General features: G+C 44.6%; 1 protein-coding gene across 2 annotated transcripts; it reads left to right on the top strand.

Annotated features, from left to right (window-relative positions):
• The first annotated feature begins 880 nt into the window (after positions 1–880).
• On the top strand, positions 881–11,838 carry LOC125175259 (zinc finger protein with KRAB and SCAN domains 7-like). 2 transcript variants are annotated; one of them, XM_047875654.1, is made up of 4 exons: positions 881–974; positions 7,084–7,175; positions 7,465–7,591; positions 9,662–11,838. In XM_047875654.1, exons 2-4 carry the CDS (start codon positions 7,161–7,163, stop codon positions 11,101–11,103), a joined length of 1,584 nt encoding a protein of 527 aa, XP_047731610.1. In that variant the 5' UTR covers positions 881–974; positions 7,084–7,160; the 3' UTR covers positions 11,104–11,838. The 2 variants fall into 2 exon arrangements, with proteins under 2 accessions (XP_047731610.1, XP_047731611.1); XM_047875655.1 differs by lacking the exons at positions 881–974; positions 7,084–7,175 and having other exon boundaries at positions 8,695–11,838.
• Positions 11,839–12,666: the final 828 nt, after the last annotated feature.

Below are 12,666 nucleotides of genomic sequence, written 5' to 3' on the forward strand. Positions count from 1 at the left end.
GTAATTAGGTGGAGAACCAAACAAAACATGGAGCTAAATTAATAATGCAATGATATAACTATAGTTCTGCTTATGCTTTCAAAGCAGGTCCAGGAACCAGATGCCCAGCTTCATAACCATATGTACAGATTAAACTTTATACTGTTTTGTGTCTGCTTCTCAAGCTATAATGCCACAAAGTCTCTTCAGGTTATAGTCCAGGAACCGGTCAGTTCTGACTTTCTGGTGTAAGATTTGACCTCATCTTTGCTTGCTGTTGTTGATCTTTGAGAATACGCTTAACCTTCATATTTCGGATCATCCCTATTTGACTGGTAATGCCCTCTCTCAGACAAGGTCTTTAGTTTTCTTTGGAAACTTGCACTTCAGTCTTTATAACCCTCCTTACAACCATGTCCACAACCTCCTTCCACCTGCCTCTGGGATCCAAGCTCAGAGTCATGCCACCCATATTCTTCCTATAAATGCAGATGGAACTAAAGAGATAGGATAGAGGGCTGCAGTGAAAAGACCAAACACACAAACAGCAACCTCTTTGACCCCAACCATAGAAACTTCTTACTTGACACATCTCCAGAGGCAAGGGAAACAAAAGCAAACATGAACTATTGGCACCTCATCAAGATAAAAAGCTTCTGCACAATGAAGCAAACAATCAGCAAAACTAAAAGGCAGACTGCAGAAATGGGAGAAGACATTTGCCAATGGCATATCTGATAAAGAGAGTGGAGGGCAGGCGCTCACAGGGGAAGACAGGGCTGCTGAAGACAGGTCAGGCGGCTCACAGGCAGCTGAGCACCGCGCTGGCGCCAGGGAGAAGGCGAGACGTTGGCCCTCCCAGCTTCCTAGAGCGGCCCCGAGACGCAGGGCGGCGGCGCGCCTGCGCGACCTGGGCCACCGGAGAGCTGGTCTCTGGGCCACGGGTTCTGGGCGGGTGGTGTGGCTGGAGGACTCGGTGTCGGGGACCTGGGGAGGTGAGCCACCGGGCGGGGCGCGGGGGGGGCGGGGGGGGGGACGACCGACAGTGGGGGTGCACGGGTCGGGAGGGCGGCGGGGACGCTCGGCCCCTCCCGGGGTGAGAGTCAGGGGTCGGGGGTGCTGGCTGAGGCCCGGCCTGGAGGCGGCGCCCGGGGCGGGCGGTCTGGCCGGGCGGGGATCCGGTCCCCGCTGCGGTGAGGAGTGTAGCTGGAAGCGCTTTGCAGCCCCGGGCAGAGAGTTGGGAGTAATGGCTTCTGTGCTTTATCCTTTCTCCCAATTATGCAAACAAAGCGTACTCATTAGGGACAATTAGATGACGCGGGTGGGAGCCAGAAAAGTGAGAATAACCGCAGTCCGCAAATAGTTTCGTCTGGATGCTTCCTGACATTTTAAAATTTGCTCACAATTATGCACATTCATACACGGGTGCGTGTGCCTTTCGAAATGGGATCGTACTGTGGCCTTTAAAAACTTAGTATTATTGGGATGCAAAAGTATTGTGCTAAAATGTACATAATACTTACCATAGGGTACAATAAAATCGACCACTTTAACCATTTTCAAGTGTGGCAAATTGAGCGGCATTAAGTACATTCATACCCTTGCGTTTTGAAAATGATGATACCTTCAACAGGCGGAATGCATTTGTTCACATAGCGGTCAAAATTGGTGCTAGCGTTAGTTAGGACGCCACCGAGACATATTTCTGTGAGGATAATTAAAAGGAAACGTTTTCGTTGCAGTTTATTTTCCGTAGTTAGTACACACTACACAAAGCTGTAATGCTCACAAAGTGACGCTTGTGCAGGAAAATAGCAGAATCTTGTGTATTAGGGTGGCTGCCTCTTTTCAAAATGAAAGTGTAGCATATAAAAGGGAGTTTTAATTTTTTCAATATACATTTTTAAAGATTTTATTTTTAACAAAAAGGGTTTTTTAAAGATAAGGTACAGCTCTTAAAACCACCGTACTGTCTCTGACTTGCATAGGCCTAAGAAGTCAGAGAATGGTCGGTCCCCTTCTAAGTTACAAGTGGTGGCCAGGAAAGAACACCACCCTGTTTCGAGCTGTATGTAGTGCAGAAGTGAAAACGCAGTACTATTAGTACATTATTTGCAAGGAAATGTCAGTGAGTGGTTTTAGTCATAATTTGATGAAGGGATTTTGGAGAACTTGCATCTGCTTACACGTGTGTGTATGTGTGTGTGTGTGTGTTGAGGGTCTGATGAATGGGGGTGTTCTTACCTGTCGTGTTGATGCTGAAGAAAGGCGGACAAATTTTGGTTCAAAATGTAGTCCTTACTGTAGGTCGAAATGATGGGAATGTTTTGAAGATAAACCCTCAGTATATACTTAGAAAGGAAACTGACAACAGCATCACAAATACTAAGTCTGCCACTTGAAGTTTTCTGAGGCTCCTCGTATCCAGGAAGTATCAGTGCAAGGGCATTCTGTGATGTCGGAGTTGCTTGGGAGTAGAAATACATAACGTATAGTAACCGTAACTTACCTTATTTGTCAGTCTTCAGGATTTTTGTATCAGAAACGCTCTGAAAGAACTCCCCAGGTGAATCATGAGATGCTGTACAAGATTGGATTTTTGAGCTTAAACTTCTGCCTGATCTTAAACCTCTTACCCTCCTTCCTTGTTTTATTACAGTGTGTCAGACCAGACATGCCTATCTAACATGCCATGTGTTTTCTTCATTTTCTGTCTTCCTGTAAGCTCTGCAAGGCGGTGGTGTTTTTTGTTTATTTGTTTTGGTTTCTTGTGGTGTTTTGTTTTTGGTATCCTTATTCGTTATGTAGTCCTTGGTGCCTGGGGCATAGCTGGTGCCCAGTAAGTACTGTTAATAAAAGAATGAATCTAAATTGAGATAAGAATAACAATATTTAATATCTTTGATTGCCACAGTTTTGTTTTGTTTTTTTTTTTTAATCTAAGATAGAAATACATCAGAAAAAAGTGATAACAGTTCTTCCATTCCGAGACCGTTTTCTTGAGGTGCCTGGGTGGCCTAAATGGTTAAGCGTCCAACTTTGGCTCAGGTCACGATCACAAGGTCCGTGAGTTCGAGCCCCGTGTCAGGCTCTGTGCTGACATCTCAGAGCCTGGAGCCTGCTTCCGATTTTGTGTCTCCCTCTCTCTCTCTGCCCCCCTCTCAAAAATAAGTATATATTTAAAAAACAACAACAACAACAAAAAACACCCTTTTTCTTTTGAATAGTTGTGGACTTAGAGAGGGTTGCAGAAACCGTACCGAGTTCCCTTATATTCTTTGGTCAGTTTGCCTAGAGTTAATATCTTGCGTAACCATAGTATAAGTCCTCAAACTTCAGAAATTTACAGCGTACAATGCTATTCATTAAACTGCTGACTTTAATTACAGAGTCCAGCAGTTTCTCACTAGTGACCTTTTTCTGTTCCAGGATCCGATCTAGAATCCCTCATTCCACCATTCCGTGTAGTTGCCCTGTCTTCTTGTTTTCCTTCAATATGTGACAGTCTCTCCATCTTTCCTTGTTTTTCATGACGTTGACACTTTTCAAGTATGTTGTATGGGTATTTTTAGAATGACTCTCACTTTGGTTTTGTCAGATGTTTTTTCCTGCTTCAATCGAGGATGATGTTGCTATGTGTTATTACTGTCAATACTGATTTTGACCTAGTGGTGTCTTCCATGTGTCACCATTGTAAAGATACTGGCTTTCCCTTTGTAACTAGTGATTATTTGGGGGAAGATACTTTGAGACCTTGCATGGCAATATCCTGCTTTTCTTTACTGTTCACCCACCAATTAGCCTTCTTGGTGGATCTTATCACTGTAATGGTCTAGTGGTGACTTTGATTTCTGTTATTCCTTCTCCAGATAATAATTGGAATATTTCCTGAGGAAGAGTTGTGCCTTCTTTCCCTTTGTTTTATTTCTTCAATTATTTGTATCTGTGTGATGTTGGATACATATCCTTTGGGCTATGATGCGGTGCTGATGGTACTTATTTTGTTGCTTAAATTATTCCAGCTTTGGCCCTTGGGGGCTCTTTGCAGTGGCTCCTGCTTCCCCTTAAAGTGTCCACATCCTTTTTGGTGTCTTTCCCTGACTTTCTGGCCCCATACATTAATTGTGTTTGTTGTATCTTCCCTTCCCCAGCCCCCGAGACCACCACTTCTCCAAAGATCCCTAGTTCCTTTCTCCATGTTCACGGTTTCTTGGAGAATGATACTGAGAAACCAAGTTTTGGGCGCTAGGTTTGAGCTCACTTCTTAACTGATGTACGGGTTCAAGTATACTGTAACACTCTAGTTATGTACTGGAAGCGGTCTTTCTTGTTTCCTTATCAGCGTATAAAATAAAGCATATGTACCCTCACACTGGTAGGAAAAACACGGGAATAAGAGACTGCTGAATGAGGATTAAAAAAAATTTTTGTTAACATTTATTTATTTTTGAGAGAGAGAGAGACAGAGTGTGAACTGAGAAGGGGCAGAGGGAGAGAGAGGGAGACAAAGAATCTGAAGCAGGCTCCAGGCTCTGAGCTGTCAGCACAGAGCCCGACGCGGGGCTGAAACGCATGAACTGTGAGATCATGACCCGAGCCGAAGTCCGGCACTTAACCAACCGACTGAGCCACCCACGTGCCCCATAAATGAGGATTTTAAAAGAAAACGAAGTACGTCATGTATGAGCTGAAGAAGCAAAATGACAAAAAAGGAAACTGTCCCTGAAAAATGCCCAGATAATTGTTTGGGATTTCCCCTGTTTTTACAAAGCCATTTTCATTGCAGGATTGAGACTGGGCCTAAGGTATGAAGCTCTGGGAGAAGAGGCCCGATCAGCTCAGGTTGCCTCCTAGGCCTGGGATGGGTGAAGTTTTATTTCTGTTCTCAAAAGCTGGTTGGGACATGGAGAAACCCTGAGGCATTAGGAAACCTGAATTTAACTGGGCAGCTTCAGCTCACTGGCCCCCATGTCTTTACTGTGCCCTGGGTCTTTCCAGAGTCTGACAGGCCCTCGAGGTCTTTAGCTTTCTCCATGTTCATGGTTGCAGAGGCTAGGCCAACCCTTTCTCCCCGATTGAAGGCCTGGAACCCCTCGCCAGGTTCCTAGGCTTTCGCCCTCTTTTTCCTGTCAGTTAGTCTTCTCATCACCTGTGTCCAGGTACTTCGCTGGCCTCTTTGGACATTTCTGTAGCAGCTGCTTTAGAACAGGCCTGCTTGGAGGCTTATTTTTGGTGCTAATTGTGCTGTGGATCTCCATTTCCTGAGGTAGGTCTTGCCATTTCTATTTCCTGCTGGGTGCCTTCCTTCAGAACATTTGTCTCTGGGCTCAAGTTCATTCTCTTTAGCCTCACTGCCAGATTTCTGGTCACTGTGAGCAGCTTTCTAGTCCTTTCCTAGTTGGGTTTCTTGCTCTTCTCCAGTCTATTCTGCAGGTTTGTTGGGGAAAGTCTCTGTCCCTCTTCCTCTGACTTTCAGCTGCCTTCTGAGCAGTTGTTTCTGCTGCTGGGGCTCAGCACGGCTGGAGCCTGTCCCTCTTGCTCGGCTCAGCCTTCTTTTGTTGTTGCTGGTCTTCAGGTGTGTCTGCAGGCCTTCAGCCACTTACTTTATCATTTCCCTCCTTTTCCTTTGCTTTTGTTTCTCCAGTACTTCTTCTTTTTCTCCACTGTTTTTCCACATCAAAGCTTCACTTCTCTGCCAGAACTTTAGCTGACTCCTCAGCATGCATGATCCCTAATGTAGTTCTTGACTGGACTGACTCTTCATGCCCTGAAACAGGAGTGTAGTGTTTTTGTGTGTGTTAGCTGGATGGCAGCCTGCTTTCTGGCATGAGCTCTTTCCGTCTGGTTAGTCACTCTTTTTTCTCTGTCTTGACAGCATTGGCGGAGTCTGGGAGATAGCGAATAGGTATTGGTTTATAACCAAGTAGGAGATGGCTTCGGAGTGAAGGGAGTGATTTCTTTAAATGTATTTAATGGTCGCAGGAGATGGAGGGTGGTTTCAGGGGACGATGAACATCATTTGTGACTTGGTGCACTCAGTTATGGGACCCTTTACAAGAGGTACCAAGGCCTGCTCTCCGTATAATTTACATACGTGTTCCATAGTAGGAGTCAAATTTTCCTGTTTTTATATGAACATGTAGTTTTCCAGCATCATTTGTTGAAAAGTCTGTTCTTTCCCCTTTCAGTGCTCTAGTGACCTTTCTGAAAAATAAGTAATATTCGATGTATTGGTTAATTTCTGGACTCTTATTCTATTATAATCATCTATGTGTCTATCCCTATGCCAGCATTTCAGCATTCTGATGACTGCTTCTTTGTAATGTAAGTCTTGACATTGGAATTATGAGTCCTTCAACTAATTTTTTCCCAATTTTTTTGGGGGGGGGGATATGCTAGAATTCCTTGGTATTCCATATGAATTTTATTATCAAGTTTTCAGTTTCTAAAAGAGGCTCAATCAGAGACCATATTGACACTGCAGATTAATAGGGGGATATTTATTAGATGTGAGTTTAAGGAAAAGAGAGAGAGAATAAGAAATGTCTAGAATCATGGACAAACTTGGGAAGTAGAAAGGAAAATGGTCAGAATGTCCATTTTTGATTTTGCATATGAGGTGAGGACCCAAAGGAAACGTCCTGTAGGTAACTGGAAGCTTCTGATAGGAGTCTAGGAAAGAGCTAGGAACTGCGAAAGCAGCGTTAGAGCATTGATAGTCGGTGAGCAAAAAAGAGATGCTCTGAGGTCTGAGAGCCTCCAGTGTCCATAATGAGAAGGCAAGAGAAGGAAGTGAAACCAGAACGAGGGGCCAGAGATGTGAGAGGAAAAGCAGGCTGGGCTGATGCTAGGGAAGCCATGGGGAGAGAAAGCGGGCAGAAGTATAGCTTCCTTCAGAGAGGTTGAAGCGAGTGAGGGCTGGGAGGAATGGCCAGCTCTCAGTTTGACCAAGGACCCTCTGCACCCTCAGAAAAATGCCTGCCTGGAAGAGGGATGAGAGGCAGTGTGTGGAGCCGCCCGGGTTCTCTTGAATCCACTCACTGGGACACAGACCTTACTGGAGCCAAGGCAGGGCTGTCCTCATAGCTTTCTTTCCTCCGTCAGGTCAGTGTGCTTCCCAGGTGCCTGCCGTTTCCCAAGCCGGGAAGTCAGGAGACCAGGCAGCAGCAACTGTGCTTCGGATGGTCAGGCCCCAGGTGAGCTTGAGTCTGTCTTCCCTGAGTTCCCAAGTGTGTGGTGCAGGAACAGCTAGCACTCATCTCCGGGCCCTGGCCCATTCTGAAAGTGCTCCTGTGGTTTCCCAGCCTGATCGCACCCTCTGGAACTGGGTCCTGCCTGCTGAGTTCATGAACTCTGTTTCATCCCAGCTTCTCTCCCTCCAGCACCCTTTTGCCCACCAGGGCCCCACCCTGGGCTCTGGGTACCCTGATGTCTCTGCCCTTCAGGCCGGGAATATCCCTGAGCAATAGAAGCTTGTCATTCCAGGGTTCTGCAGCATACGAGTTCCTGTCTGTGGACTATACCGAGAGGAAGTGGAAAGGTCCGGCACTCAGTCAGAGAGCCGTGTACCGGAGCCTCATGCCGGAAAATTATCGCAGAGTGGCCTCATTGGGTAATGATTCTGTTCCCCAGTAACGTAGTCTGCATTCTATATGTTTTCTTTGCTATGTGCTTCTTTTTCAAGTTTTTATTGCAAAAAGCTGCAAACGTAAGACAAAGTGCAGAGAACGGTGTGATGAACTGTCACGCACCCATCACTCAGCTTTCTAATTATAAGCGGTGTCTTTATTTCATTTTTAATTGAGCTAGGTGGTTTGGTTAGAATTTGTAGTTGTAAGGAGTAGGGAACCACTCATGTTATTGTAAGTCCTGAGTTGTGTTACTTCAGTAAGGCTGAAGGAATGGAAACTCTGATCAAACCTGCCAGCTAGACCATCCTTTGGGAAATGGGGCCCATGGAAACTGGGCCCTGACCCAGAGCAGCACAGGGTCCTCAGCAACAACAGCAAATAATTTTTATGCCAGGGAATGTGGTAGTTGCTCCCTGCTTACCTGTTTGCTCCTTCCACGGCTACCTATTTTCTTCACTCCGAACCTTTTGTCCTCTCGTGGCATCTTCTTGATTAGACTTTCTGTTCCCTCATGCTTTTTGCATGCTGTGGCTCCTAATGGCTTGGCTTCTCTCCTTGCCTCATTTCAGCTTAGAGCTCCTACTTGTTTTTATTTTCTTTATTTTGCCCCATTTCCAGTTGCAGATTTACTTAGAGAGGGACTCCAAGGGTGGTTCAGCCATTAAGTATCATCTCTATTTGGGCAGACTTTGCTCCTGGCCACAGCAGAGGCTGATGTGTAAGGTACAGAGAAGCTACCCTTGGGCCTGGTGCCCTGGTCAGTCGTGGTCTGAGATGTAATGAGACCAGTTGTCATGAGGCACAAAGCATGGCTGCCTCAGCTTCCCCTTCAGGAACGACGGAGGCGGGACAGCTTCCTGGAGGGGGATGTTTTGGGGGCAGGTTCTCTGGATGGCAAGGCTAGGACAGTAGCCAAATCTGAAGAGGGCGGGTGGGCTTAGGAGCCAAGGAGCCCGATATCTATAACTTTCCATGTGCTAAAATGCCATGATGGGTTGTGGCCCTGCTTAAGATGTGATTAAAAGGAACCAACATTTTTGTGTTTAGCCGTGACTGATTGCCTGCTTCTTCCCATCTTTTCTAGATTCCAAAGGAAAGATTGAACTGTTCAGTTTCCTATGATTCCAGATGACCAAGATACCAAAGACATATTTTGAGTCATATTTCAAATTATCGATCCCTTTCTTAATTTTCGTAGGAATGCAGTACTGCCTTCTACCAGTTCAGTGCCCCAGGGACTAGAGGACCCCCACTTTTAGAGCTCTGCTGTCCCCTGCATGCTTTTCTGAACCCATGGCTTCTCTGAATCTTGTCATTGTCCTCACACGTGAGAATCACTTTTTTTGGTCCGTTTTTTTCCTAATTGTGCTTGCCTACACTGTTTCTCATATTTGACTTGAGGAATTTGCCACTCCTCTCTCCCCTCAATATCTTTGCTGAGAACCGTGGAAGCAGACAATGGCATGGTTGGAAAGGATGTTAGAGTTCATCATTTTACTAAGTGACTTCTGTAAGATCACCCGTCTGTACAGTCTGTTCTCTTGCCCTCCAGTTGCTCTTTTTTTTTTTTTCCTTTTAAGTTTATTTATTTATTTTGAGAGGGAGAGAGAACGCAAGTTGGGGAGGGGCAGAGAGAGAGGGAGAGAGCATCCCAAGCAGTCTCTGCTCGGCATGGAGCCCAACACATGGCTCGACCCCACGACTGCAAGATCACGACCTGAACCGATACCAAGAGTCAGATGCCTAACCGACTGAGCCACTCAGGTGCCCCTAATTGCTCTTTTGAATTGGGTAATTAATTGGAGCAATTAAGAGCTATCAGGACAGAGCTCTGTCCACTCTCTTCCCCCCTCATCGTCCTTCCCCTGTTCATCTTTCTGTCCATGAAGAAAAACTTGAGCTAGTTCCCACTTTTGTCCTGTTCTTACTGTGTCGCCTCTTAATGTGTCCCCTAATGTGAAGGTTTTTTCAGGTACGTAGACTCCTGATGATTCTGTTTCCTTAATAGGATGCAAAATGAATAAAAGTTGTTTTCTTCTCTCTTTTGGCAGCAAATGAGACTAGGATGGAGTGTCCAGATTTGCCTGCAAAGCAGGAAGTTTCTAAAGGACTGGGGTCATCTGATGGGGCATCAGGAGGCCTCTGTGGGGTGGTTTCTGGGGAACCAGAGGCAGGAACTGCCTATGAAGGTGCTTTAGAGAAGCTGGAAGGGCAACCCTCAGATGAGGAAGGGAGCAGACTGGAAAGTGATTTCTTCAAACTAACACACAAGGATAAAGGTAAATCCACAAAAGATGGATGTGATGAATATAAGGATCCAAATCTGTCCTCTAGTGCTACAGATCATCAGAGAGTTCTCAAGGGACAGAAATTTTACCAGTGTGATGAATGTGGTAAAGCTTTTAATTGGAGTTCACATCTCATTGGGCACCAGAGAATCCATACTGGAGAGAAACCCTATGAGTGTAATGAGTGTGGGAAGACTTTCAGGCAGACCTCTCAGCTCATAGTTCATCTCAGAACCCATACAGGGGAAAAACCCTATGAGTGCAGTGAGTGTGGAAAGACTTACCGACACAGCTCCCATCTTATTCAACACCAGAGACTCCATAATGGCGAGAAACCATATAAATGCAATGATTGTGGAAAAGCTTTCAACGAGAGTTCCAAGCTCTTTGACCATCAAAGAACCCATACTGGAGAGAAACCTTATGAATGCACTGAGTGTGGGGCTGCCTTTAGTCGGAGTAAAAATCTTGTTCGACATCAGGTACTTCACACTGGTAAGAAACCTCACAAGTGTAGTGAATGTGGGAAAGCTTTCTGTTCTAATAGAAATCTTACTGATCATCAGAGAATCCATACTGGCGAAAAGCCTTATGAGTGTAATGAATGTGGCAAGGCCTTCAGTCGGAGTAAATGTCTTATTCGACATCAGAGTCTCCACACTGGGGAAAAACCGTACAAATGCAGTGAGTGTGGGAAAGCCTTTAGTCAGATCTCTCAACTTGTTGATCATGAGCGAATTCATACTGGAGAAAAACCTTTTGAATGTAATGAATGTGGTAAGGCATTCAGTCTCAGTAAATGTCTTATTCGACATCAGAGACTTCACACAGGTGAAAAGCCCTATAAATGCAACGAGTGTGGAAAATCCTTCAATCAGAACTCATACCTCATTATACACCAGAGAATTCACACTGGTGAGAAGCCTTATGAATGTAATGAGTGTGGAAAGGTCTTTAGTCATAATTCTAGCCTTATGGTTCATCAAAGAACCCATACTGGGGAGAAACCCTATAAATGCAATGATTGTGGGAAAGCTTTTAGTGACAGCTCACAGCTCACTGTGCATCAGAGAGTTCACACTGGAGAGAAGCCCTACGAGTGTATTGAGTGTGGGAAAGCCTTTAGTCAGCGTTCCACTTTCAATCACCACCAGCGAACTCACACTGGAGAGAAGCACTCAGTTCTGGCTCGCTCAGTTAGTTAAGACATTCTCTAAAAGCCAGAAACTTGAGTTAAATTCATTGTTTTTGTAAGAAAGATGCTCACCCTGATCTCTTGGTATCACTGATGAACAGCCATTCCCTACATTCTGCTGGGTCATAAAGTTGGAAGAGTCACAGTGCCATCATTCCCCACTATCAGGGAAGTAAGAACGACAGATTTCAGGTAGTTGTAGGTTTCCTTCCTTCTCTCTCTCTTCAAAAATATAGCTCTGGTTTTTGAATCCCATAGTCAGATTGTGTGCTTGTCAAAGACAGTGATTACATGCTTCTTTTCTATTGCAGCTAATTCATTTCACATTTACGTAAAGTTACTCTGCAGTGCTCTGATACTTACCTATCTTGGGCATGGCCTTTTCAAAAGTTCTGTTGTGATCTAGATCCTCATCACCAGTATTCCCTACCTAGAAAAGCTCTTCTTATTTGTTAATGTTGGCCTCTCAGACCCTTTAAGATCCAGCTCATCTCAGAAAGACTCTTCTTGAAATGCTTTTCCTTCCTCCTAAACTTCTGTTGATTTGACCTCATGCTTCAACTTACTTTGTGCTGTAATTTGCAATTGTTATTAAATTGTCTTGACAACTATTCTCAATGCATATGTGTATAGTTTCATACCAATTTAATGTAGGCTGTTTGAGGTCGGGTATGGGATCTTTGTCTTTTAGCACATAGACAATTCTCATATACTAGTTGTTTAATAAATAAGTTTTAAAAATTCATCTCTCCAGGCTTTTTTAACTGAGCATGAACTCCCCTTCCACCACTGGACCAAAGACTTAAAGATGAATATCATAGGATACCACATACAAAAGCCTCATTCATATTTTCTGAGTATACCTCTGGAAGTCTTCCTGCTATTACCTCAGCCTCAAAGAGCTATTGATTTGTGCTAGAGCATCCCTCTGTGTGTGCTTGTGTATACGTGTTGTCCAGGTGTTGGAGTCAGCACTCATGTTCCCCTGATAACATACTTTTCCCTGTTTTCTGTGATTGGAATTCACAGTGACTCTGATATCCCTATCAGGTAGTTCTCTCTACCTGCAACTGCCATCTAATTTCAAGGTGAGAGGAGTACACTTAACTATTGTAATTATCTTCTGGGTCATCCTTAATTCCCTATAAGGATAAGAAACAGTAAGTCTTTTTAGAGTCCTACAGTCATATATGAGACATTAGCTTGAACACCTTCTCCCAGTCTCGCAGGAAGGCCCCAGTGCTGGGGAGCTGTTGCCTCTGGTGTCCAACCCTTTCCTCTTAGGGCAGTAGGATTAATAATGTGGTATAGGAGGAGAAGGTTAGAAGGGCAATATTAGATAGGTAGCCTGGAGGGGAGAGGTTTTTGTGAGCTGTGATTTCTGTCAGACAATGGAGAAGAAAGGAAAGAGAATTGAGTCTCAAGAAAATACAAAATACATGTCATTTGGGGGGAGGCATCTCAGAAAAAAGTCAAAAGAATATTTATTGGAGAGGTCTATAAAAACTGCTGAACCAAAGACACAATTAGAAATTTCCCATCTGTAACTTTTAAATTAGATTTTTGTTTTAAG

The sequence above is a fragment of the Prionailurus viverrinus genome, chromosome C2 (assembly GCF_022837055.1).
Source record: "Prionailurus viverrinus isolate Anna chromosome C2, UM_Priviv_1.0, whole genome shotgun sequence".
Taxonomy (NCBI): domain Eukaryota; kingdom Metazoa; phylum Chordata; class Mammalia; order Carnivora; family Felidae; genus Prionailurus; species Prionailurus viverrinus.

Excerpts from the sequence above, each read along its gene's own strand:
- LOC125175259 (XM_047875654.1), top strand. Across the intron at positions 7,592-9,661 it reads TCGCAGAGTGGCCTCATTGG|CAAATGAGACTAGGATGGAG; the intron begins GTAATGATTCTG and ends CTCTTTTGGCAG.